This window comes from Saccopteryx bilineata, chromosome 1, assembly GCF_036850765.1.
Source record: "Saccopteryx bilineata isolate mSacBil1 chromosome 1, mSacBil1_pri_phased_curated, whole genome shotgun sequence".
Taxonomy (NCBI): domain Eukaryota; kingdom Metazoa; phylum Chordata; class Mammalia; order Chiroptera; family Emballonuridae; genus Saccopteryx; species Saccopteryx bilineata.
Genome location: NC_089490.1, coordinates 103,709,126 through 103,735,364, shown reverse-complemented (window position 1 = coordinate 103,735,364; position 26,239 = coordinate 103,709,126). Strand labels below are relative to the sequence as shown.

The following is a 26,239-nucleotide window of genomic DNA, read 5'->3' as shown; positions in this document are numbered from 1 at the left end:
TAAATTTCCAGAGGCCTTTTTGAAATAGTTCAGTAAGGCTTACTGTGATTAAAGAGAACAAAAAGAATGTCAGAATATCAGAGTTGAAAGCATTTTTTATTTTCTAATTGGTTCTTTTTCTTAAAGGTTTACATTTTTAGGTACACACTGTTTCAGTTTATATTAATATTATTTTACCTTCGTTGGGCCCCCTGCCCCAAATGGTTAAGAAGGTAGCCTAGAAACATAACTTGGGCATCCAATATTATGGAAATAAAAATACAGTCTGAAAATAAATGATTGGTGTAGCGAGGACTAAGTATCCAATTAAGGATTAGATGCCAAACCCAGAGATCCCTTTCTTTAAAAAGTAAAGGCAACAAAAGAGAATGGGTAGAAACATGGGTTGAAACTGGGTTTAAGAAAGGAGAAAGGGGTAAAATTACATAATTCACAGGTGAGCCAATTAACTAAATAGTATTCAGTTTATTCTGTTTTGTATTTAATACAAGATACAGACTTAGCAAGTAGAGTTTTTGTTAGATGTGTTATTAACAAAAATTGCATGGAAAACTATTTTCATTGTAGCTTTCAGCTGCTGTTTTTTTCTAGTTATTAAAATCTCTTCTGTCTTCTCTCTAAGACAAAGGAATTGAAATAATAATTGATAGAGTAAGGGCCTTAATGTAATATGTTAGATCCAGAGAGTGGGTACTTGCTTCCCTAAGTTTTATCCTGCTCTCCTGCCTCTCTAAATGGGATATTGCATTGACTGACTAAAAATCAGTAAGCAAAGGATATAGTCCTTCATTTTTTATATCAGGGTAGGGTGGAGAAGTACCTGGAGAGAGACTATTCCAGGACTGGTAACAGAAGCAAATAGTCCACCCCTATCCTTCTCAACACCAGTTAAAAAATAAACCAAACAACAACAACCAGCAAACACACACACCTATGAAAGCAGCTTGATTGAGCTGAACTGGGCCAGAGACAGCCCTTCACCCTTGTAGTGCCTGACAGTTTTCACTGCCTGCGAAGTGAGTGCTATTTACAGTTATCATCTCTTGTTTACTGATTGCTTAATTACCAAAGCTTATGATTCATTCTTCTCTCCCTTCTGTTCCTCTCTCAACTTCCCCTCAACTGTTTGTATTAATTCCTAGTTCTTCCTTAAACTGGAGACACAAAAACTAGACCAAAAACTCATGAAATTTATGTTTATTTCCTTTTTCTCCTTTATGGATGATAATCTTGGTTGACTAACTCATGATTTTTATATTCCATATTTCAGCAGTTTAGATATAGTTGTGGGCTGTTTGGTGTGATGACAACAGTTACTATTTATTGTGTGCTAATTCTGTGCTAGGCATCGTTCTAAGCACTTTACTTGTATATTTGATCATCACAGGCCAGCCTTTGAGAAAGGTCCAGTTTTCTCTCTTTTAGAAATACAGAAACCGGTGTGGGGGGGGAAATGGTGATGGAAGGAGACTTCACTTTGGGTGGTGAACACACAATACAGTGTACAGATGATGTATTATAGAATTGTACACATGAAACCTATATATATAATTTTGCTAACAAATGTCACCTCAATAAATTCCATTTTAAAAAAAGAAGAAAAAAAAGAAATACAGAAACCAAGATGTAGAGATCTTTAAATCATTTGCTTAGTCATCCACTCACTCATTCAAGATATATTTGAGTACATAGCATTTATCGCTGTAGTCATTGCTCTGATTTGTCCACACACAGCTAGAAAGCAGCAGAGCTAGGATTCTAACTGATCTCTTAACTGGGAAAAGTAAAAATGTGTCACTATCCTGTTATATTGCACTTCTGATCTAAGTAAGAGGCATGTTTACATCATTTTCAAATGAGAGATTGTGATGTCTTCTTTTAGCTATTTCAAAAAAATTTTTTAGATTTGTATTTTTTGCTTTGCCATGTCCATTTAATGTAATATCTTTCTAATAGATGTAATATGTGTATTTAAACATAAAGTACCACTTTCTCCCACATTAAGGTTAATGTGATTTTTCAAAATGTGTTGTAAATTGTTAATAGCACCTACTAGGTCAGTGTCCTTGTTTAGATACATTCTTAAACAGGAACCAATTGACTATATTTCCCTTGACGAAAATATGAACTTCAGCTGTTATTTTTTTAACTGGAAGTGGACCGGGGTGGGGTGAGGGGAGAGACTTGTTCTCTTTTTTTGTTTGTTTTGTTTCTCATATAATCTGGTTTGAACTAAACTGAAATTATAACAACTTTAGTCACTACTAAACTCAACCTAGAATTAAATTTCAAGTAAATTTTGGGGGCTCTCTTTATCACTAATACTGGGTTTTAGAGTTCTCTAATAAAGAGAAAAGCAAAGAACTTGACTTTTTAAACTGGATACGAGGCTACTTTGTAGCGCTAATGTCTGGAACCAGGGTAGGAAAGAAGAAGACAGAAAGGAAAGTAGTTGAATCAGACCCAAGTTACAGAGTTACTTAGGGTCATCTCTTCTTCCTTCTTCACAAGTCCCCAGTAAGCATTTCTCTTCTGGCCCTAATCAGAAAAATCTAATTGAGACTGCAAATTAAATGGAGGAGAGGCGCACAGTGCAAGTTCTCTGCCTATTGCAGATAAAATGCAGCAGAAATTTAACCTGATAGTGAATTTTAAAATCAAAGGTACTCTATACACAGGGCAGTCAGATGTGTTATTTTGACTCAGACTTGTAACGTGCCTACAATACTGGGTTTTCAGTCATTTCTTAAATATTCTAAAACGCTTTTTTCCCCCTAAAGTCAAGTATAGGCAAAAATGCTTATAATTTTCACGTGATCTAAAAAACTTTACAGTGCATATCTTTTAAACCCACCATTTGACTTAATCTTCAACCTAATACCTGTAATGTTTTGCTTAAAACCCTATTTTCTACTACACATTCACAATTGCCTTTACAACTTTTACAATTTTGGGGCTTATGTGGCAGATGAAGTTTAATAAAACAAGCGATTGCTTTCCTCTCTGGCTTCTAGGACACAAAAAGTCCAGTGTGATATACCAAGAGATCCATTATTTTAAAATACTGATTCTCTTTTAGGGAACTAAATAATTCACAAACCTGAAAAAAACAACAACAACAAAACACAGTGTTTTATTTTTGTTTCCATGTTTAACTATTCAGAATCTGATCCAGAATTTCTCAGAATTTTCTCCCTGGCTAAGGAAGATCTTTGTTGTGATAAATCATGTTGCTTTTTTATTATCTATTAACTATTCATGCCATATTTTTTCATCTTTTTCACTTTAATAAAATGCACTGCCTTAGAAAAAGGTGAGCGATAAATCAAGAAGTTTTCAGCTCAACTGACAAACTTCAGGTAACTTGTAAATACCCGTTATGGCAAAACAAGGTATTTCAGTTTGTTTTAAATTCTTATAAAGGTAAGAGGAACGTTACATATATGGGAGAGCCTATTACCTTCCATTTCCTCTCTGCTAGCTTTCAGAGATGGGAACGGTTACTGTCACTGATCATGTTACCTATCTATATCCGTAGTCATCTAGACTTGAGAGCAGTGGTTCTCAACCGGGAGACGTTGGCTATGTCTAGAAATATTTTTAGTTGCCACAGGTGAGAAGTGCTAATGGCATTTAGTGGGTAGTGGTCAGAGATCCAGTTAACCATCCTACAGTGCACAGGACTGCTCCTTACAACAAAGAATTATCAAAACCAAAATGTCAGGAGAGTCATGGTGGAGAAACCTGTTTTGTAGTGGTCTGAGGTTGTAGAAGGAAAATGCAGAAGGCATACACATTTTAGAAATGAGCTTCAGCAGCCCGTAAATGAAGCCAGTGACTTCCTCAAGTGACGATGGCTTTTGGAAAAGTATATATTTATATATGTTACAGAAATAATTATATGGCAACAGACTCAAAAAACTTTATTATGCTAAAAACCAGAGGTTCTTTTTTTTTTTTTTTTTTGAAAACCAGAAGTTCTTAATTGTGCCATGGACCCTTTGGCAATCTAGTGAAACAAAATTAATGTTTTTAAATATATAAAATATATAAAATAAAATGCATAGGATTACAAAAGGAACCAATTACATACTTTAAAATCTCAAAATTGTGATGTAATATGTACTTTGTTAAAGCACTAAATTGTGCAATCCAGACATCATTTAGTATTTTAGACTCAGAACCAACTTAGGAGAAGATGGTTCGTTTATCACAACAAAGATCTTCCCTCACCAGGGGGAATTCTGAGAAATTCCTCGTCAGATTCTGAGAAAATCATTTACATAATAGTTTTAAACTTTGGGTACATAAACTTCAATGGAGGATAAAAACTATTTTTTTACCTTTAACTTAAATTTTACATTTTTTTTTAACTTTAAATTTAGTCAACAAAAAATCATGGTAATATTGGGACCTATGACTCACCAAAGAAATCCAGATTTTTTTAATTAAACTTTTTATTAGCTTACAACAATTACAAACTTCTTTCAGGTGAACAACATTATAGTCAGTCATCGTGCTCACCACCAAAATTCTAGTTTCCTTACGATGCAACTGACCCTCATTACCAATTTTGCCTCCCCTTCACCCCCTACCCCCTGTGGTAACCGCTAGTCCGATGTCTGACTTTGTTTTTTATTAGTTTTCTTTTAATTAGTTTTTTCTTATTCCACATATGAGTGAAATCATACAGTATTTGTTTTTCTCTGTCTGACTTATTTCACATGGCATAATCCCCTCAAGGTTCATCCATGTTGCATATGGCAATATTTCTTCGTTTTTATGGCACAGTGGTATTCCATTGTGTATATACATCACATCTTCTTTATCCATTCATCTACTGATAGACTATTAGGTTGTTTCCATATCTTGACTATTATAAATTATGCTGCAGTTAACATAGGGTACATATATCTTTTTGAATTAGTATACATATATTTTCAAATTAGTGCTTTCATAGTCTTTGGATAAATACCCAGAAGTAGAATTTCTGGATCATATGGTAGTTCTAGTCTTAACTTTTTTATTTTTTGTGACAGAGTCAGACAGAGGGACAGATAGGGACAGACAGGAAGGGAGAGAGATAAGAAGCATCAATTCTTTGTTGTGGTACCTTAGTTGTTCATTGATTGCTTTCTCATAGGTGCCTTGACTGGGGGGCTACAGCAGACCGAGTGACCCCTTGCTCGAACCAGCGACCTTGGGTCCAAGCTGGTGAGCTTTGCTCAAACCAGATGAGCCAGTGCTCAACCTGGGTCTCGAACCTGGGTCTTTACGTCCCAGTCTGACTCTCTATCCACTGTGCCTTGTCAGGCCTATTCTTAATTTTTTAAGTAATTTTCATAGTTGTACCAATTTAGATTTCCACCAGCAGTGAATGATGTTTCCCTTTTCTCCTTCTCCTCTCTAGCCCTTGTTATTTTCTTCTTTTTGATGATAGCCATTCTCACAGGTATGAGGTGATATCTTATTGTGGTTTTGATTTGCATTTCCCTAATTAGTAATATTGAACATTTTTTATGAGAAATTGCAGGTTTTTTTAATTCAGTTATACTTTTTTCAGATTTGTTTTTGTAGTGATCGCACTTTATCCACAGGAGATAGCTTCTAAGACCTCAGTGGATACCTGAAACCATGGATGATACCAAACCCTACTGTTTTTTTCTCCATTCATACATACTTTTGCACTTAAAGGAAGCAGCTTACAGCTTCTCTTTGGTATATACAAATTGCCAACATCACTACTCTTACACTTAGGAGCCATTTTATTTATTTATTTTTTTTGTTTTTTTATTTTTTATTCATTTTAGAAAGGAGAGAGAGGAGAGAGAGAGAGAGAAGGGGGAGAAGCAGGAAGCATCAACTCCCATATGTGCCTTGACCAGGCAAGCCCAGGGTTTTGAACCGGCGACCTCAGCATTTCCAGGTTGACGCTTTATCCACTGTGCCACCACAGGTCAGGCCTTAGGAGCCATTTTAAATAAAATAAGGATGACTTGAACCCAAGCTCTAAGATAGTGTGATAATCAATGTTAGAAGCAAGACAGCCACTAATCGACTAGTGGGCAAGTAGCATACCCAGCATGGGTACCCTGGGCAGAGGAACAGTTCACATCCTGGGAAGGATGGCACTAGGTTTCACCACGTTACTCAAAATTTATGAGTTGTTTGTTTCTGGAATTTTATGTTGAATATATTCAGACCATGATTGATCATGAGTAACTATAACTGCAGATAAGGAGGGACTACTGTAGTTCACAATTATGGTTTTATTAGGTTAGATAGCGAGGATGTTTAGGTATATTATTATGTTAAAATATATCGACAGATCAGTGTCTTCATGTCTTGCATGAATAAATCATTTATGTAATCTTGTTTTATTATTATTATTTTTTAGTAACAGAGAGAGGGAGGGACAGACAGGGACAGACAGGCTGGAAGGGAGAGAGATGAGAAGCACCAATTCTTCACTGTGACATCTTAGTTGTTCATTGATTACTTTCTCATATATGCCTTAACCAGAGGGCTGAGTGACCCCTTGCTTGAGCAAGCGACCTTGGACTCAAGCCAACAACCTTGGGCTTCAAGCTAGTGACTTTGGGTCTCAAGCTAGCGACCATGGGATCATGTCTAGGATCTCACACTCAGGCCGGCAACCTCACACTCAAGCTGGCGAGCCCGAGCTCAAGCTGGCAACCTCAGGTTTCGACCCTGGGTCCTCAGCATCCCAGGCTGATGGTCTGTCCACTGTGCCACTGCCTGGTCAATTTAATCTTGTTTTATTTTTATTTATTTATTTATTTATTTTTTGTATTTTTCTGAAGCTGGAAACGGGGAGAGACAGTCAGACAGATTCCCGCATGTACCCGACCGGGATCCACCCGGCATGCCCACCAGGGGACGACGCTCTGCCCATCAGGGGGCAATGCTCTGCCCCTCCGGGGCGTCGCTCTGTCACGACCAGAGCCACTCTAGCGCCTGGGGCAGAGGCCAAGGAGCCATCCCCAGCGCCCAGGCCATCTTTGCTCCAATGGAGCCTCGCTGCGGGAGGGGAAGAGAGAGACAGAAAGGAAGGAGAGGGGGAGGGGTGGAGAAGCAGATGGGCGCTTCTCCTGTGTGCCCTGGCCGGGAATCGAACCCGGGACTTCTGTACGCCAGGTCGACGCTCTACCACTGAGCCAACTGGCCAGGGCCTAATCTTGTTTTATTTTTAAATAAAAGGTCATTTCACTTTGATGGGGTTTTGATAAAGTAGATGAGAGTAGGTAAAATGAGTGCAAAAGCCAAAGATTGATATACCACACAAATGCATCCAAAAAAATTGAGTATTATTGCTCTAGAGCAGTGGTTCTCAACCTGTGGGTCGCAACCCCGGTGGGGATTGAACAACCAAAACACAGGGGTCGCCTAAAGAACCGCTGCTCTAGAGAGTACAGTTATCCCTCAGTATCCATATTTGGTTGGTTTCAGATCTTTCCGATGGCTTTAGGTGACCCCTGTGTTTTGGTCGTTCGACCCCTGCGGGGATCGCGACCCACAGGTTGAGAACAGCTGCTCTAGAGAGTACAGTCATCCCTCAGTATCTATGTGTGGTTGGTTTCAGGACCTACAGAGATATCATCTGGGGATGCTCAAGTCCCATGTATAAAGTGGTATTGTATTTGCACGTAACCTACACATATCCTCCTGTATGCTTTAAACTCTAGATTACTTAAAATACCTAACACAATGTAAATGTTATGTAACTAGTTGTTATACTTTATTGTTTAGGGAATAATGGCAAGAAAAAAGTCAGTACATATTTAGTATAGACACAACCATTATAATACTAACTACTTGGTAAATGTCAATAATGGTATAACTGTTCTTCCCTTAATGTTTTTGATTTGTGGTTGGTTGAATCTTAGGATACAGAAACTGCAGATATGGAGGGCCGACTCTTTAACATTTTTGTCCAAGCCTCTTTAATCTTCTTTATCAACAAGTAATTTTTCCAAATAAATATTTTCGTTCTTATTTCCTATTTACTAAGTCTTGTATTTTGATCCTTAGTGTATCCGGTATGAATCACTGAGTACTAATTGCAGAACAATTTAGTTTTATGATGTAACTCTGAAAAAAAATGTAATACCAATTTTTTAAATAATTCCAGATAAACAGCATCTGTTTTAGGAAATTTGATTGGAAAAATTTGATTTCCAGTATATAGCAGAGTAGTATCTTCATCTTAGTAAGAAAACAATTGATCCAAAAAAAAAAGAAAACAATTGATCATCTATTAGCTTTGACTAACAAAAATTGTATCTATGAAATACATGGGAATTTCCATCTTTTTTAAATTAAGCTTTGTTTTTTAAAGAAGTTTTAGGTTCATCAACACTAAGCAGAAAGCACTAAGTTCCTCTGTACTCCCTGACCCCCAGCCTCCACGCACACAATCTTTCCTTTTTTTTTTTTTTTTTTTTTTTTTTTTTTTTTTTTTTCTGAAGTGAGAAGCAGGAAGGCAGAGAGACAAACTCCTGCCCAACTGGGATCCACCTAGCAAGCCTACCAGGGGGCAATGCTCTGCCCACCTTGGGGGCAATTCTCTTTTGCAACCATAGTGATTCTGGAACCTGAGGCGGAGGCCATGGAGCCATCCTCAGCGCCCTGGCCAGCTTTGCTCCATTGGAGCCTTGGCTGCCGGAGGAGAAGAGAGAGACAGAGAGGAAGGAGAGGGGGAGGGGTGGAGAAGCAGATGGGCACTTTTCCTGTGTGCCCTGGCCAGGAATCCAACCCGGGACACCCATAACACAATCTTTTCTAATATCCACATTCTCTCCCCCCTCCCTCCAGGGTACGTTTGGTAAAATTGATGTTACAAACAATCCACATTGACATACCATCAACCACAGAGTCATGTTTTAAGAGTGTAAAAGTCTTTCAAAAATAGTGTCTGGCCTGACCGGGCGGTGGCGCAGTGGATAGAGCGTCGGACTGGGATGCGGAAATACCCAGGTTCGAGACTCCGAGGTCGCGCGCGGGCTCATCTGGCTTGAGCAAAGAGCTCGCCAGCTTGGACCCAAGGTCGCTGGCTCCAGCAAAGGGTTACTCGGTCTGCTGAAGGCCCACGGTCAAGGCACATGTGAGAAAGCAATCAATGAACAACTAAGAAGTCGCAATGCGCAACGAGAAACTGATGATTGATGCTTCTCATCTCTCTCTGTTCCTGTCTGTCTGTCCCTGTCTATCTCTGCCTCTGTAAAAAAAAAAAAAAAAAAAAAAAAAAAAAAAAATAGTGTCTGGAGTTGCAGTATTTGAGTTCAGAATATTTTACTTGTTTTGAAGACTTAGTTTTCTAAGCTTGAAAATTGTAAGAATAATAGTTTCTACTTCATACATTTGGTGTGAGATTTCAAATGATATTTAAAGTAAATGCTCATGTTTACAGTGATGATTATTGCTTAAAATACATATAATAAATATATTAAAAGTTAATTTTTAATTCATCTTTTTGTTTCTTTTTTGTGTTCATTTACTTTCATCAAACCAATGTATGCATTTTAAAGTAAGTTAGAAATAGCCTGACTGGTGGTGGCACCGTGGAGAGCATTGACCTGGGACGATGCGATCCCAAGTTCGAAACCCCAAGGTTACCGGCTTGAGTGCAGGCTCATTTGGTTTGAGCACAGGTGCACCAGCTTGAGCATGGGGTCACCGGCTTGAGTGTGGGATCATCAGCATGATCTCATGGTCACTGGCTTGAATAAGGGAGCCCCTCAGTCAAGGCATATATGAGAAGCAATCAGTGAATAATTTAAAATGCTGCAACTACTGATGCTTCTCATCTCTCTCCCTTTCTGTGTCTTTCTGTCTCATCACTTTTTAAAAAAATTAAAAAATTAAGTTAGAAATTATTATTCAGCTTACAGATTAATTTGCTGTAGGATTTCTGCAATTAGGAAACTTCTCTAGTGAATGAAAAGATTGGTTAGATTGGCCAAAATTTAATTTTCATGTTTTTCAGGAAAGAATCTATAATTTGGAGAAGACTATCTGTAGGTTTTATAAACCTGTATTACATTTATATAAAAGCTTTCTATGAACAAATCTCAGAAATCAAAGCTAAACTTAGCTTTGAATGCCATTATAACTAGATTCTGATGTTTTCGTTCTAAATTATATCTTTGTAGATATCAAGATGCTCATCTAAAAAATAAGTGTCTAGTGAAGAAACACTAAGTACTCTGTGGTGGCTTTCATATTTTTTCTCTTTCTAAATGTGGGCAAAATGACTATTTTGTGAGGGGTGTTAACATCTGCCTGTGAGTTAAGATCTTGATAATATCCCAGAAAGCAGTCAAAATGCTGCATTATCTGTCAACTAGTGAATTAGCCAACCGTGTCACTAAATGTTTAGGATTAGGGAGCTTTAAATAAATGATCTTATGGATCATATTTTATGATGTTACTATTGTGTGGCAATAGATGATAGATAGATAGATAGATATATAGATAGATAGATAGATAATTTAATTGTACAGAGCAACTAGAGCATGGTAAGCCCTTCGGTTCTAGTTTATCTGGGGTCTTGATGGTGGATTGATTCCTTTTGCTTATTTAGAACTCTGCTTTTTTTTCTTTGTTTTAATTCTTTCCAACATGAACTGGTCACCTTTCAATTTCATCTCCTTTTACTTTTCAAACTTAAAATGTTTGAATTTAGGACTAATTGTATTTAGTGTTTAAATAATTTATAAAGGCAAATATTATTCCAGGCTGTCTTGTGTTAATTTTTATTCTTGTTTTCTATAAAGAATTTCTTCATTCATCAACAAATAATTATTAGGCTCCTTTTAAGTATCAAGTACTATTCTGGGCACTGGGGTATATCAGTGAACGAATACTCTGTCCTGAGAGGAGTTTACAATCTGATTCCAATATTGATTATGACTTTGATAATGAGTTGGATGAGGCTGAAAAGGTAATTTCATATCTGTGAATACAGTTTTATAAAACAACTGCGAAACTCATGAAAATAATAGAACACTTGAATTCCTATTCCTACTCATGTAAATAAGAGAGTAGTGTATTACAAAATAACAAATACTTAAACCATAGTTTTTATTTTCAAATCTGCCCTTTGTCATCCTCAGCCTTCATTCTTTTGTTTATAATCTTTTTTTTCCAGAAGCTGGCAAACCTTTCTCTACGTATCCAACAAATTGAAACAACTCTCAATATTTTAGATGCAAAGGTTTGTATTTCCGTATAATTTATACTATAAACTCTGATGTACACTTATCAACTTTCTCAGTTTTACTTAACTTTAATTGTATTTGGAAATGAATTTAATTTAGCTCCTGTATCCCAAGGCCATATAGTACTTTTATTTGTATTTTTTTAAAATTCAGTATAATTAATAAAAGAAAAACTACTCATTTTGAACCTGAGTTTGTTTAAATGTACACATGGATTGAGATTTCTTTCATTATACTAGTCAAGAGCGTACTGTAACATGTTAACAAATTGAGCTATTTATAGTTTCCTTCATTTGATAGAAGTTTTTCAGTTATCTTAATAGTAATCATTTGATAACAGTAAAAATTATAGAACCTGAGATGTCTCCAGAGCAAAATTTGGAGAAAATATCACCTATTTTCTATTTTCAGTAGATTAAGTACTAATGTAGAATACCCATTTTGATGTCAGAAATTACAAACAATAACTAGCAAAATAGAAGGGTGTTTTGATTTGAAAGCTTGCAGATTTTGTGAGGGTTTTCTTTTTTTGTGTGTGTGGCAGAGAGAAAGAGTCAGAGAAAGGGACAGATAGGAACAGACAGACAGGAAGGGAGAGAGATGAGAAACATCAATTCTTTGTTGTGGCTCCTTAGTTGTTCATTGATTGCTTTCTCATATGTGCCTTGACCAGGGGGCTACTGCAGACCGAGTGACCCCGTGCTCGAGCCAGCGACCTTGGGTCCAAGCTGGTGAGCTTTTTTTTGGCTCAAGCCAGATGAGCCAGCGCTCAAGCTGGCAACCTCGGGGTCTCGAACCTGGGTCCTCCGCATCGCAGTCTGATGCTCTATCCACTGCGCTACCACCTGGTCAGGCAGGGGGTTTTCTTCTTTTTATAAAGTAATGGAGACACTAGTATATTTTTGTGACTTTGTCCTTTATCAGAATTAATCTGGAGAAATAAAATGGTTAAAATCTTTACCATAATGATCAGAATGTCTAGTTTGTACTTTCTACATCTTCTTGTAGACTTCAGCCATATATTTCTCTCAGAACATTCTCTAATTTGGAAAATTTAGAATACTTGGCCTTGAACATATTCAAGACATTCTAGCAGCCATACCCATTTGAAACTATTTGGGCCATAGCCACTGTGCTAAATACTCTCATCAGTCACCAGTTCTCAATGAATATCGTTGCTTCAGATCTTATTACCACTTTTTTTTCATTCTTTGTTATGATTATGTGTCTTGTTTTAATGTTTGGGAAATTCTTGAGTTAAAAGTCCAAGGTCACAAGTTAAGTTACTATATGGACAAGTTGACTTTAATTATTTCTATAATCATAGAGTTAATCTCCGAAATTAGCCAAATATCTGACAAATATATATCATTGACATCAAGATGAAATCAGAAGAGATGGTTTGCGCGGACCTTGCACTTTCAATGTGAAATGCTTAACTAGTGACAGCATGCCATCTTTTATGCATGAAAATAACACATATTAGTAATGTTCTGCAATAATTGTTTAAAGAAAAAGAGAGTGAGTTGTTAGGCATTAAAATGTAAAGATGAGTTTTGTCATTTCTCAAATAATTGAAACTTAAAATGTGCAACAAAGCATTTTTTTTTTTTACAAACAATGTTTAGTTAATAATCTTTTTACATCTTTATGAGGAAAGTTTTTTTTATCCCCAGTAAGGTGAGAAAATTGAGGCCTACAGAGATTTATACAAGGTCACATAGTTTATTTATACAAGGCACTTTGACTCCAAAGCCCATGCTCTCATTCCTTACACTAGGATTTCTTATATTTTCAGAGTAGTTCCTGGAAAAGAATGGTTATAAGATAAATTAGACTTGTAAGAAATTGTTCAAAAATATTTTGTTTGTGAATGCCTTTTCCTTTTAAAATAGTTTATGGAATGGGGAATTTTTTTTTTAATTTTTTTTAATTTTATTTATTCATTTTAGAGAGGAGAGAGAAAGGGAGAGAGAGAGACAGAGAGGGAGACAGAGAGGAGAGAGAGACAGAGAGAGAAGGTGGGGAGGAGCTGGAAGCATCAACTCCCATATGTGCCTTGACCAGGCAAGCCCAGGGTTTCGAACCGGCGACCTCAGCATTTCTAGGTTGACGCTTTATCCACTGCGCCACCACAGGTCAGGCTGCTGAATGGGGAATTTTAAACACCAATTGAGATTTTATAAACTTGTTTCTTTAGGTATAAAAACAAAAAAGAGCTATTTAAAACACACACCTAGAGCCTGACTGGTGGTGGCACAGTAGATAAAGAGTGTCAACCTGGGACACTGAGGACCCAGGTTTGAAACCACAAGGTCACTGGCTTGAGCTTGAGCTCATCCAGCTGAGTGCAGGCTTGCCAAGTTGAGCCCCCCACCCCTTGCCCCAGCTCCAGTCAAGGCATGTATGAAAAGCAATCAGTGAACAACTAAAGTGCCACAACTACAAGTTGATGCTTCTCATCTCTCTCTCTTCCTATCTCTCTCTCTTAAAAAACAAATAATAAACCTGGAAATTTACTGTGTTTAAGCACCTAATATTAGCCTCATATATCAACATTAATTTTCATTTCTCAGTTGTCATCTATCCCAGGCCTCGATGATGTCACGGTTGAAGTGTCTCCTGTGAGTGTCACTGGTATCACAAATGAACCACATTCTGAAACCACTTCAGAACAATCACAGGTAATTATTTAAGTTCCAAGAAACATGAGCACATCGTCTGGTTGAACCAAATATACCTAAGCAGCAGATTTGATGGAAGAAGTAAAATAAAAATATAAAACTTTGAATACTAACATTTAAAAGCCTTAAGATAGAAAATGAAGTTCGAAAAAAAAAATTAGCTGTTTTGTTTTGTTATTTTGAAGGGCTTCCTAAAGTTAATATTTTCTTTGCCTATAAAAAAGCAACTTGATCTATACAGGACTAGGAAAACTCTTGAATATAATTATTCATGTTCACTATAGAAATTTTTTCTAAGTTCTTAAAAGAAATGTACTTTTTAAATGTTTTATTATAAAAACTTTCAAACATACACAAAAATAGAATAGTACAATGACTATCCAAATGCCCATTGCCCAGACTTATGAGTTAAGATTTTGAAGCCATTGCCTTCGTCTCTTTTTTATCACTTGCTGTAGTGAATCCCAGGCACCATGTCATTTCACTCTGTATAATTCCTGGAGCATTCCTGGAAAGTTCTAACATTTTCTTGTATAATACAGTGCCTTTCTCCTCCACCGTAATTGACAGTAATTCCCTGGTATTATCTAACCTTATGCTACTCGGAGTATGCTCCATGGACCAACAGCATGGCCATCCTCTGTGGGCCTGTTAGAAATCTCAGGCTTCATCTCAGACTTACGGAATCAGAATCTACAATTTAACAGGATCCCTAGGTGATTGGTAGGTTATTGAAATTTGAGGGCTACTGATCTAAGAAATACCAGTTGTCTAAAAAGTTTGTTTTGGGATTTGATTTGATTAAATCTGCAACCTAGTAAGGGTCATGCTTTACATTTGGTTCTTATGCCTTAATGTCCACTTATTCTCTGTATAAGTTTAAATTTTATATTACTTTTTATTTCAAGAAATAAAAATTGAGAATAATTTCTAGTGCATCTCATTGAGGTTTTAAATTCAAAATAAAATCATCACTAAAATGGTGGTCTCCACTACTACTGAACAAGTATACTTCTTAGCCATATGGAATTCTGCAGTTTACCTGGAGGTGCTTTTCACAGGGTATTTTTTAGATCATTATTGTGTTGACCATGATGACAGTGACTAACATGTAAAGGGTGCTTACTGTGAGCCAGGCACACTTCTAAGTGCTTTCCATAAATTAACTCAATCTTTAAAACAACCCTGCAAAGTAAATACTCTGTGATTATTTCTACTTTACAGATGTGCAAATAAGGTACACAGAGGATAACTAACTTGCTAAGCATCAAGCAGGAAGTGGTAAAAGCTGGAATTTTAGCTCAGGCAATCTGGTGACAAAAGTCATGGCTCTTACCTGCTATACCAGACTGCCTCCAACACCTGTGTTGAATTCATTAAACATATTGAGCCCATATGGTATGAGGCACTGTAGGAAGAGCCATATATTTAGATATAGTGTAGATTTCTGGAATAAATAAGATGATAATATACTTAACAATTAGATACAAGAAAATTTAGCATCCATTGTAATATAAGAAATTCCATTATGATGGCCACTGGAATATATAATATACAAGAGGAAGTCCAGATGTTGTCGAAGAGTTTAACTTTGCAAGGACCTTTCAATTAAATGTGGACCACCCTTTTTATAGACTTGTAAAAAATAAAGACATGTAAAAAATATTAAGAGTTTTTACTCTACCTAATAGAGTAGATACTTGCTCTCGTATGTTTCTATAAATGTTTAAGTAAGATCTTTATAACTGAATATTCATTTTTCCAGGTGTTATTCTGACTGCCATCTCTAATATGTCTTTTAAAGCTTATGCAGTTGTATTTGTTCTGCCTATTTAAGGTATCAAAACACTGATTATGAATAATCACAGCTACATTTTCTAAAATTCAGCATAACCTGATATGTTGGCATTTTTATTTTAAAATTTTATATTAATTTATTTGGAAGATTTATGAAGTTCTGTTGGCTTCCTGAGTTTAAAAATTTGAAAAAATTATGTATTGACTAGTTTAATGAAATAATTGTCATGTTCTTAATATTCAAATCAACTTATTTCTACTCCATTGTTATTAATTGGTATATTTTCAAATGGACTTAAGTGTTGCTTAATATAGAATTCTTATTGGCATTACAGGCAACTCACGTATCAGATAAAGGAAAATTATGCACTTTTTCTTAATTATCCAATCATTGTGATCTCTATACATGAGTCAAAAGATCCAAGGTTTGCATACTGATTTTTCTGCAACTTTAATTTCATGGTTCAGATTTCATGCTTATAGAACATCCAATTGTGCAGACTGAGAATGAAATGAAGGACAGTTGAGAGATATGATAGAGAATTTATTGGGTTATTCAAATAGTGAAGGTGTAAGACCTGACTTAATTAAACCTTGTTGAAGTTTTGATTATTAGGCAAAAGTTAACGGCTGTTTTGAAATGCTGAGTGCCTGTATGTAATTATCATTTAGTCTGTTGTACTATTGTATGAGCTAACTATTCATGTTTTTTAAAAACATACTTGGGTCTTGTTTGAATTTTTTATTTAATGAAATGTTTTGGACTTCTTTTATTTATTTTATTTATGAATATATATACACATACATACACACTCCTTTTTGTGAACTAAATGGTGTTATATATAAAACAGTAGAAACTTGAAGGGGTTTTGGATGTTTTATTTGCTTTAGAGTTTTTGACAGATTTGTAAGAAGAAGAACTTAATATATAATTCACATTCATACTTTAAAAACTGTGAATACTTAAAGATGTTTCTCAATTTGCCTGCATTTCAGCATAGATACATAGACATAAAGATGATTTTATCCTGTTAAGGAAATTTCTTTTAATGCTAATATACAGAGAATGAGTGAAAATTTCCAAAAGTGAACTAACTCTAAACTTTCAGGTTAATAGAAAAACCAGGAGCTGTGTAGAGACAGTCCTAGCTTTACACTTAAGTGAGGGCTCAGTTTCGGTATGAACAAGTTTCAGTTATTTTGAGCACTGACTGTATGATAAAAGCTTTTTATCTAAAAGGCCACTCCCCAGTATTCTTCACTGTAAGTAGTATTGAGTCTTTAACCTTAACCACTCTGTGGAGAATAATACTATTGTTAATAGCTCCATCAGTAGCTGAAATATATAAAACCAGATAATTTTGTCTGAAAAGGAGGTTTTTCTTCTACAGATTCTCTAGGCATGGCTTTCTGAGATATTAGAATAACCATATCCACTTAGAAAAAGATTATTTAGTATATGAGGAATGCGATTGTTTAGGTAATAGGTAGCTAGAAAATCGATTTATTGTCCATTACAGACATGGAAATGGAGACAACAATAGATAAGACAAATCAAATAGTTTTATTAGCTTTATTAGAAGTTTATTGAAATAATATGTATACCTATAACTCTTCTTTTTCATCTGAACCCTAGAGACAAGTAAAGCAGAATTCTAATATTTTTTAATTCCATAAATATATTTACATTTTTTATTTTGTATTTATTATTTTTTTAATATATTTGCATTTTTAAGAAACACTGTAATGTTAATAAGTGCAGCTTCCTCTGAAATCATATTTAAACACTTGTAAATATATCGAAACATATATCTAATAATTATATTATTGGTAGTTAATTTAGAAAGATAATTTTTTTCTGATATTGATTGCTTTAGAATTATAAAAAGAAACATCCCTCTTAAGTAACATGATGGACCCCTTTTATGAATTGTCTAAAGATTTACACGCAATACTCTCTACAGCAGAACAATTTACGAGACTCTGGACCACAGGAAAGTGAAGTAACAGCAGAAAATATCTTAACTGTAGCCAAGGATCCAAGATATGCCAGATATCTCAAAATGGTTCAAGTGGTAAGCTAATTTGGTCTGTCTTCTCTGTCTAGCAGCCTCATTTGAAATTTTTAACCCTGGAGGTTTCATTGTTATTTTTCAATCTAAACAACTGCTAAACCGAGTGACCAAGTTTTCTACTCTCTCACTTACTTCTCTCTTATGTTCAATTAATTCCCTGAAAAAAAAGTAACCAAAAGTCAACTTTTTCTAATTAAAATTGATCTTATTCTTCAGACTAACAGTTTAATGTATATTTATATAAATATTTTTGCTTTACGCAGTGTTATCATTGCCAATCTTGGATATATTAATAAAGGAATGAAAGTGGACTACTCATAAGGCTTTAGCTTACTTAATTCCTATATGCTAGCACAAATAATTTTTTTGTATATTATTATTTGACTCTTATCTGTTAATGGTTTGGTTTATAGAAAAGAGCATGAATCTCTTGACCATGTAAGGTAATGATTTTAATTTATCATATGATTTTAGAATTTATATTTTTTCTAGGAAATTATTACATGGTATATGACACCAGAAATAGCTGCAATTATCTATAACAGCAAAAGCTCATTTCATTTCTGTAGAAAGTTCTATCGCAGTGGATGAAGGAGCTAGCTGTCCATCATTTTTTCTGTTCATTAAAAATGTAATGTTTTTGTACCATTTCATTATCAGGCAAAGGAAGTACTAATACTAAAAAAGAGCAGTTTTATTTTGCTGTCCATGGCATTCTTTATCACCAAAACAAATAGTATCTGACAACCAGAATGAGCAGAGTGTCTCATTTAGAAGCTACAGCGGTGACAGTGGGAAGGAGAATGTTCTTTTGCTTTCCCCAGCTGTCAGAATCTGTGGGTTGGTCATTTTCAGCCTTCTAATTGTTGACACTCAGAACCCTGGGCTCAATGTAGTCCCTAGAAAAAACTAAGCCAGACTTTAGGATGGAAATGTATGAAGCTCTGTTATTAAGAGAATAAAGTAGGGTGGTTTGATATCAATAATGATAAATAAGTTTCAAAAGCTAGAACTTAGGAAAGAAAGCTTAAGCTAAGCTTAAAATATGGACTGTTCAAAACTGTGTTTGACTCTTTCAAACAAACAAAGGAAAGGTTTCAGAGTGACTCTGGAAGCCTTTTCATTTAGCCTCTTCTTACCTAACTAAAGTATGAAACAGAAAAATAAACCAGATGATTTCTCTGAGATTGTCCTGACTTCTTTGATAAAAGATTATATCTTGCCTGACTTGTGGTGGCGCAGTGGATAAAGTGTTGACCTGAAATGCTGAGGTCGCCAGTTCAAAACCCTGGGCTTGTCCGGGCAAGGCACATGCAAGAAGCAACTATGATTTCAGGCTTCCTGCTCCTCTCAATCTCCTCTTTCTCTCCCTCTTTCTCCTATCTCTTAAATCAATAAATAAAATCTTAAAAAGAAAGACAGACTATATCTTAGGATTAACTGTTATACTCTTGAAGCTTTACCTCTGATTTTCTAAGAACTTAAAAAAAAAACTCTTTCCTTTTCTGTATAAATCCAGGTTCATTTATGCTACAAATATTTATTAAACACTTACCTTAAGGTACTATATTAGGTATTGTCTAGATTTATTTAGCCAGCTAAGGTTTCCAAAACCACTTGAAATTATTTTTGTTATTAATTTTAGACCAACTTCATTGCTTTTCAGAATTATATATATCATATATATCAGTGGTCCCCAACCTTTTTTGGGCCATGGACCAGTTTAATGTCAGAAAATATTTTCACAGACTGGCCTTTAGGGTGGGACGGATAAATGTATCACATGACCAAGACAAGCGTCAAGAGTGAGTCTTAGACGGATGTAACAGAGGGAATCAGGTCATTTTTAAAAAATAAAACATCGTTCAGACTTAAATATAAATAAAATGGAAATAATGTAAGTTATTTATTCTTTCTCTGTGGACTGGTACCAAATGGCCCACGGACCTGTACCAGTCTGCGGCCCAGGGGTTGGGGACCACTGATATATATGTATATGCACATATATTTAAATTACTCTTTAAATATTCATTTATCTATTCACATGGTTTATAATCTTACTAGGAGTAAAAGCCAAAGTCCTTCATAGGCCCATGAGATCCTATATAATTTAGCTTTCCCTGTTACTTTTTTTGATGTCCTATGTTTGCTCACTGTGTTCCACCTCTACTGTCCTTCTTGATGTCCCTTGAATAAATATGTGTACAGTCTCCTCTCTCAAGGTCTGCATCAGCTATTCGCTTCATGCTGTACTCCTCCCCTTCCTCAAACCTTTACTGGTACATTACCTTCCCTCTGGCATCACACCTCTTACCCCTTACCTTCTCTATTTTTCTTCTTATAACCTTCCAGTAATATGTAAACTACTACATATCAGATATACTGTGTTTGTGCATTTCCCTCTACTGGAATAGACACTCCATAGGGGATTATACTGTACTATTCCCAGTTCCTAGAACAATACTTGACATGCCATATTTCCCAGTGAATGAAAATGTCTGTATTTTTCTCTATGCTGTTTACCTTTTGATAGGCTTTGGTGACATATTTCTTTCTTACACTGCCTCAGTGGTTTTTAAATTGATAAGTTTTGTCAAAATACAAGTTCCTGGTCCCTACTCACTAAATTAAAATCGCTGAAGTTGGGATTTTGAGCTACAGCATATGTATTTCTGGAAAGAAAAAAAAAAGCCCTTCTGGTTAAGAACTGTTTAAAAATATTTCAACCTATATTATAACATCATTAAAAGAAGTCTTATTTAGAAACATTTAAGAAAGAATAAATGATTATTTTAGTTTTAAAAATTCTGTAGAAATACTTTACTTCAGCTCATTCATTTTGCTTGGTGTCACTGAGTATGAACAAGGGTTTAGTTTTTTCTGCCTCTGGCTTTTCCTGTTTTTAGCCCAATTTTTCTGATTTCAGTCCTTCACCTCCCCTCTTCCTTCGGTCTGTATTTCTAACTCCAGGGCTCTGGAAGTGCCACTTCTTTGTGGTATCTCCCTCTTCAGGCACATGGACTTGCCTGTCTGCTAAGTCATCAATCAATTTCTTTTCTTTTTTTTTTTTCTTTCTTTTTTTTTTTTTTCCTGAAGTTGGAAACGGGGAGGCAGTCAGACAGACTCCCGCATGCGCCCCACCAGGATCTACCCGGCCTGCCCACCAGGGGGCGATGCTCTGCCCATCTGGGGTGCCGCTCTGCCGCAACCAGAGCCATTCCAATGCCTGAGGCAGAGGCCACGGAGCCATCCTCAGTACCTGGGCAAACTTTGCTCCAATGGAGCCTCAGCTGTGGAGGGGGAGAGAGAGACAGAGAGGAAGGAGAGGGGGAGGGGTGGAGAAGCAGATGGGCGCTTCTCCTGTGTGCCCTGGCCAGGAATCGAACCCAGGACTCCTGCACACCAGGCTGATGCTCTACCACTGAGCCAACCAGTTAGGGCCCAATTTCTTTTATCTGCTTTTGACCTCCACATTATTGTGGTTCCTATATGCCTCTTTGTCATTAAAATTGGAGTTTAGGCTTGACTGTTTGGGGATGATTTTCAAGAAGAAAAGGGGAACAACATCTTTATACTGCCATCTTAAAACTGCAAGCTCATCCAAGTTAAATTTAATTTTATTGGTTTTAGTTTATTGTGCCAGCCTGGATCCCAGAATCTATTACCCAACTTTTGTTTTCTCCTGCTCCCTGTCCTGAATTCCATTCCTCATACCAAACCACAAGTCCTTCCCGATATGAGTTCCATGCTTTTCCACCTCTGAATCTAGATTCATTCCCTTTCTCCTAATTACTACATGCCAAGATTCTACTCATCTGACATTTTCCTGTGAACACTTGCACTAAATCCTCCCAGATTCTGAACCCACCAACATGCAAAACTTAAGTAATATCTTCCATCATTGACCTATCTAACCAAATTTTTGATATTTTTATGAAACTTATTACTCTATACTTTGTTCAGTGATTTTTTTACACATATTTTGTCTCTATTGAAAAGAAAACCATGAGAGGAAGAACTGTGTTTTGATTCATCTTTTTATTCACTTTGACACCATGCTCAGAAAGGTGCTCACTCAATATTTACTGACTGGACTATATTATCCTTCATATTAACTCTCCCTCCTAGCTTTGTGTCACCTGGAAATGTATAGAAGAGCTCCCATTTCTTCAAGTTATTGATCCAGAATGTTTTGTAGGACCAAACCAAGAATAGACCAAGTAGTTGAAATGAATACCTCATGGTTGAAATGAATCAGCCAGTTGTTACTCTGGTTGAGCCATCTATAAATCCACCATGTATCATGTTTCCCAAGTATATCATGAGTGACTCAAAATGTCCAACCACAAAGGTAGGCTACATGTTTGACAATGTCCTTGATAGTCTTTCCTGGGCATGATCACTACCAGGGTTCCTATCACTGCATCACCATTCAGTTCTGTGTCTTTGTTCAAATGTAAGTATGAAATAGTTAAATCTGTTCCCCTAATGCTTCCTTTATCTGTTAAAGGATAACATTTTTAGCATATATGGATTTATCAAATGCTATGATTTGGGCAAAATGAAGGTGTCATTACATCATGTCTGTATTTTGTTTTTGTGTTTATTTACAACATGTTTCAGAAAATGTCATCTAAATCCTGCATCTGATCAGGTGGCCAAAAAGAATGCTCCATCTGATAATACAATTACTGACTTTTTTTGGCCTCTTTTAGCAGTTTCTTTGTTCCATGTTCAAGAATTTCCATACACGTATCTGAATATGTATTGATTTATAGGTATCTTTCACATTCCATTATAAAACATTGTAAGATGTGTCTTTCAAATGCTAATTCCCATTTGTTAATTTCATCGCATTAAGTGTTAATGATTCCTGAGGTTTACTTATTTTGAAATTTGCTGTTTGTTCTATGCAAATACTGTCTCTCTCTTTCTCTCTCTCATTTTAGACTATTGGACTAATTTTCTTTTTTTTTTTGTGACAGACAAGAAGGGAGAGAGATGAGAGGCATCAATTCTTTGTTGTGGCACCTTAGTTGTTCATTGATTGCTTTCTCATATGTGCTTTAACCTGGGGGCTACAGCAGAGTGAGTGACCCCTTGCTCAAGCCAGCGACCTTGGACTCAAGGTGGTGAGCCTTTGCTCAAACCAGATGAGCCTGCGCTCAAGCTGGCGACCTCGGAGTTTTGAACCTGGGTCCTCTGTGTCCCAGTCCGATGCTCTATTCACTGTGCCACTGCCTGGTCAGGCTCTATTTCTTTTTATCTCTCCTTTTAATAATTACCTGCTAGTTTTTCCACTGACTTTTTTTCTCTTATCATTAATTGAGGATTTTTAAGATTAATTTTTATTGAGATAACATATATAAATTTCAAGTGTACATTATAATTCAGTATCTATACTCTATTTTGTGCTCACCCCTAAAGTCTAGTGTCCATCATTACCATCCATGCATTTTCCTGCCCTCACACCCCTTACCCACATATAAATGAAATCATATGATTTTTGTCCTTTTCTATCCAACTTATTTCACTTAGCATTATACCCTTAAGATCTTTCCATGTTATCACAAATGGCAATATTTTCTTCTTTGTGACTGAATAGTATTTCATTGTTTATATATACCACATCTTTTCCATTCATCCATCAGACACTTAGCTTGTTTCCAAATATTGGCTATTATAAGTAATGCTGCATAGGAGTAATGAACATAGGAATACATATATATTTTTTCAAGTTTGTGTTTTTATATTCTTTTGAATAAATACCCAGAAAGGAATGGTAGTTCTAGTCTTAATTTTCAAGGAATCTCCATGCTGTTTTCTATAGTGGCTGTACCAGTTTACAATCCCACCAACGGTGTTTGAGGGTCCCCTTTCTCAACATCCTCCCTACACTTATTTCTTATCTTTTTGGTAATAGCAATTCTAACAGGTGTGAGGTGATATCTCATTGTGGTTTAGATTTGCATTTCCCTAATAATAAATGATATTGAACATCTTTTCATATGCCTGTTGACATCTGGTATATCATCCTTGGAAAAATGTCTATTCAGATTTTTGCTCCGAGGATTTTTTTACCCTTTGATTTTAGTTTAAATCCCCTTGATCATCTTGTGGATTTTGCTATGCATAGTCTTTTGGTTCTGAACCACCTAGCATTTTTCCAGGAGTATAATTGGTCTAGTGTTATAAGTCATCACCAAAAATACTGGTCTTTAGCAGCATCTGCACAACTAGTATGAGTGTTTTCTATATTCATATCTTCATATCTTCACAGAACTGTGACTGACTACAAGAACAGATGACATACATTATCACCCTGCTTTAGGGAATACCTCAGAGAAGAGTCAGTAGAGACCCATTACAATGTGTATCATTGAATTCTTTCATTTGTGCCATTGACATGGGAAGAATCTAGATAGCTTTGTATTCCTATACTTCAGGATGGTGAAATGCCTTCCTGTTTTCTGTGTTAGTCTCCAAATAAGTTGTTCATTCTGCTAAGGTGGTTCAATTCCTTGAGTGTGACTGAGAACAAACAGGGTTCAAAGGGAAAGAAAAACACATGTGAATGCTTCCTATAAGGAGGAACCTGATCCCAGTTAATTCTAAAGGGTAACTTCATTACAAATAGCCTTATTAATACTGAAAAGTGTTTCACTTTCCCAAAAAAGATGATAGATTTTTATTAAAATACTCAATTTTTCTTGACCTTAGAAGGCAACTAAGGTTTCTCTAGTGTACCCACTGCTCAAAATTTGGTTATTAATGTAGACAAAGACCAATATCAGCATAACTTATCAAATGAGTTGTATGGTGTTGAGTAGTTTATCACCCATTGTATACATGACATATTACCAAAGCTGAATTTTAGAAGCTTACGTTCTGGATAGGGGATTGTTTATTTTAACAAAAGGAAAGATAGCATGATCTCTTCACTTGCTTCCTTCCTGAATTATAATTGAGAATCATTTTATTCTCTCTAGTAAGACAGAGAGCAGACAAATGGTTCTCAAGCCTTCTGTAAAATAAGTTTGCTGACCACCCATGTAGTGATCACTTACTTCAGACAGGAAGACATACAAAATCCTACAAATTACAAATACAGAGTTTGAAAACTTTCAGGCCTCCTGAGTATCAATGACCTGTAATGTCATTGCCGTTTTCCTAAGCGGCCACAAAGTCTGCCTTTTCCTGGGCCTAGCTGTCTCCTGGAATGTCCTGCTCTCATATTGGCTTTGCCTCACTTGTCACAGAACCTGCAATTTAATTTTAGAGCCTAGGTAGTTAAAACTGCTTGATTAATAGAAATACCTTTTAACATAAGCGAGCAGAATTTTTCAAATGTCACAAGTACTGGTTCATGGAGAAATAAACAGTACCTCGCTTTCTGGTCCCCATACCTTTTTCTGTCACTACTGGATTACTACCCTCAGTGACATGTAAGAATGATTACAGTTCCAGAAAGGACTTGTTTTTGTAAGACATCTGAATGCCTAAGAGTACACCCAGACCTTTACTCTGTACTTCTGAGATGCAACATGATATAGTTTCTTAGCCCTGTCATACAGTCCTGTGTGACCATGTTCAGGTCATGTCACCTTTTAAGGCTTCAGTTTCTTCATACTTAAAATGAAATCTGAAGTTCTCTCTAGATTTATGATCTATTTAATTGATCCTCAGATTTGGATCTCATTATTAATGAATGTTCCTGGAACACCTGCTGGCTTTTTCTGATTCTTTTTCCTTTTTAAGCAAGTTTTACACAAGATTTTTCAGTGAGTAATACTGTTGTGTTCCAAATGTGGCAGATAATTGATTCTGATTTAATGTTTGTTGTCATAATAGTGCAGCCTAAGCTTTACTGAAGTACATATTGCTTTTATAACTTAACTGGAATTGTGTACATAGATCACTTTTCCAACAGTCTCCCCCTTTTACTGGCAGAATCCTTTTGCCAGTAATAAATTGTGCATTGGGAAAGTCCGACTTCCACATTAAGAAGCTAATGACTTGTATTTTTTTAAACCAAATTTGCCAAAGCAGTCTCTTCAGACACTTAGGCTTTTTTCAAGCTCTATTTTCTTTGGCTGGCTTATAATGTAAATTGAATAATCTCCTTGGTTCTGGTGGTTCTGATGCATCTGTTGCCAGCAGTGGATGTTGGCCTGGGGAATTGTTACTTCCATTACCTAAGGATGAAGAATCTCCAGCTGATTATTAAAGATGTTCACCAAGAAGTTAAGTACCTTGGACCTTGTAAAACTAGTCAAACATGAAGTAGAGTGCACTTTAGGTAAGATATAGTTTTTGTAAGAGCAATGAAAGGGTAAGAAACCTTGTTTGGGATATGACCTCAGTGTGACTTTCCATTGTTTAGAGAGCTCCAGAGTAAATTCCTCATCACTGATCAACAGTGTAGTCAAATATATATATATAT

At 36.0% G+C, this 26,239-nt stretch overlaps 1 protein-coding gene across 2 annotated transcripts in view; it reads left to right on the top strand.

Annotated features, from left to right (window-relative positions):
* WASHC3 (WASH complex subunit 3) overlaps positions 1-26,239 on the top strand; it is a 52,810-nt gene that overhangs the window by 1,011 nt on the left and 25,560 nt on the right. Inside the window, exons 3-5 of one of the 2 annotated variants that reach the window (XM_066253132.1) lie at positions 11,171-11,236; positions 13,817-13,924; positions 17,689-17,796. In XM_066253132.1, the coding sequence (XP_066109229.1) occupies positions 11,171-11,236; positions 13,817-13,924; positions 17,689-17,796 (282 nt within the window). Of the gene's footprint in view, positions 1-11,170; positions 11,237-13,816; positions 13,925-17,685; positions 17,797-26,239 lie in introns of both variants that reach the window. The other variant, XM_066253131.1, reaches the window with a different exon arrangement.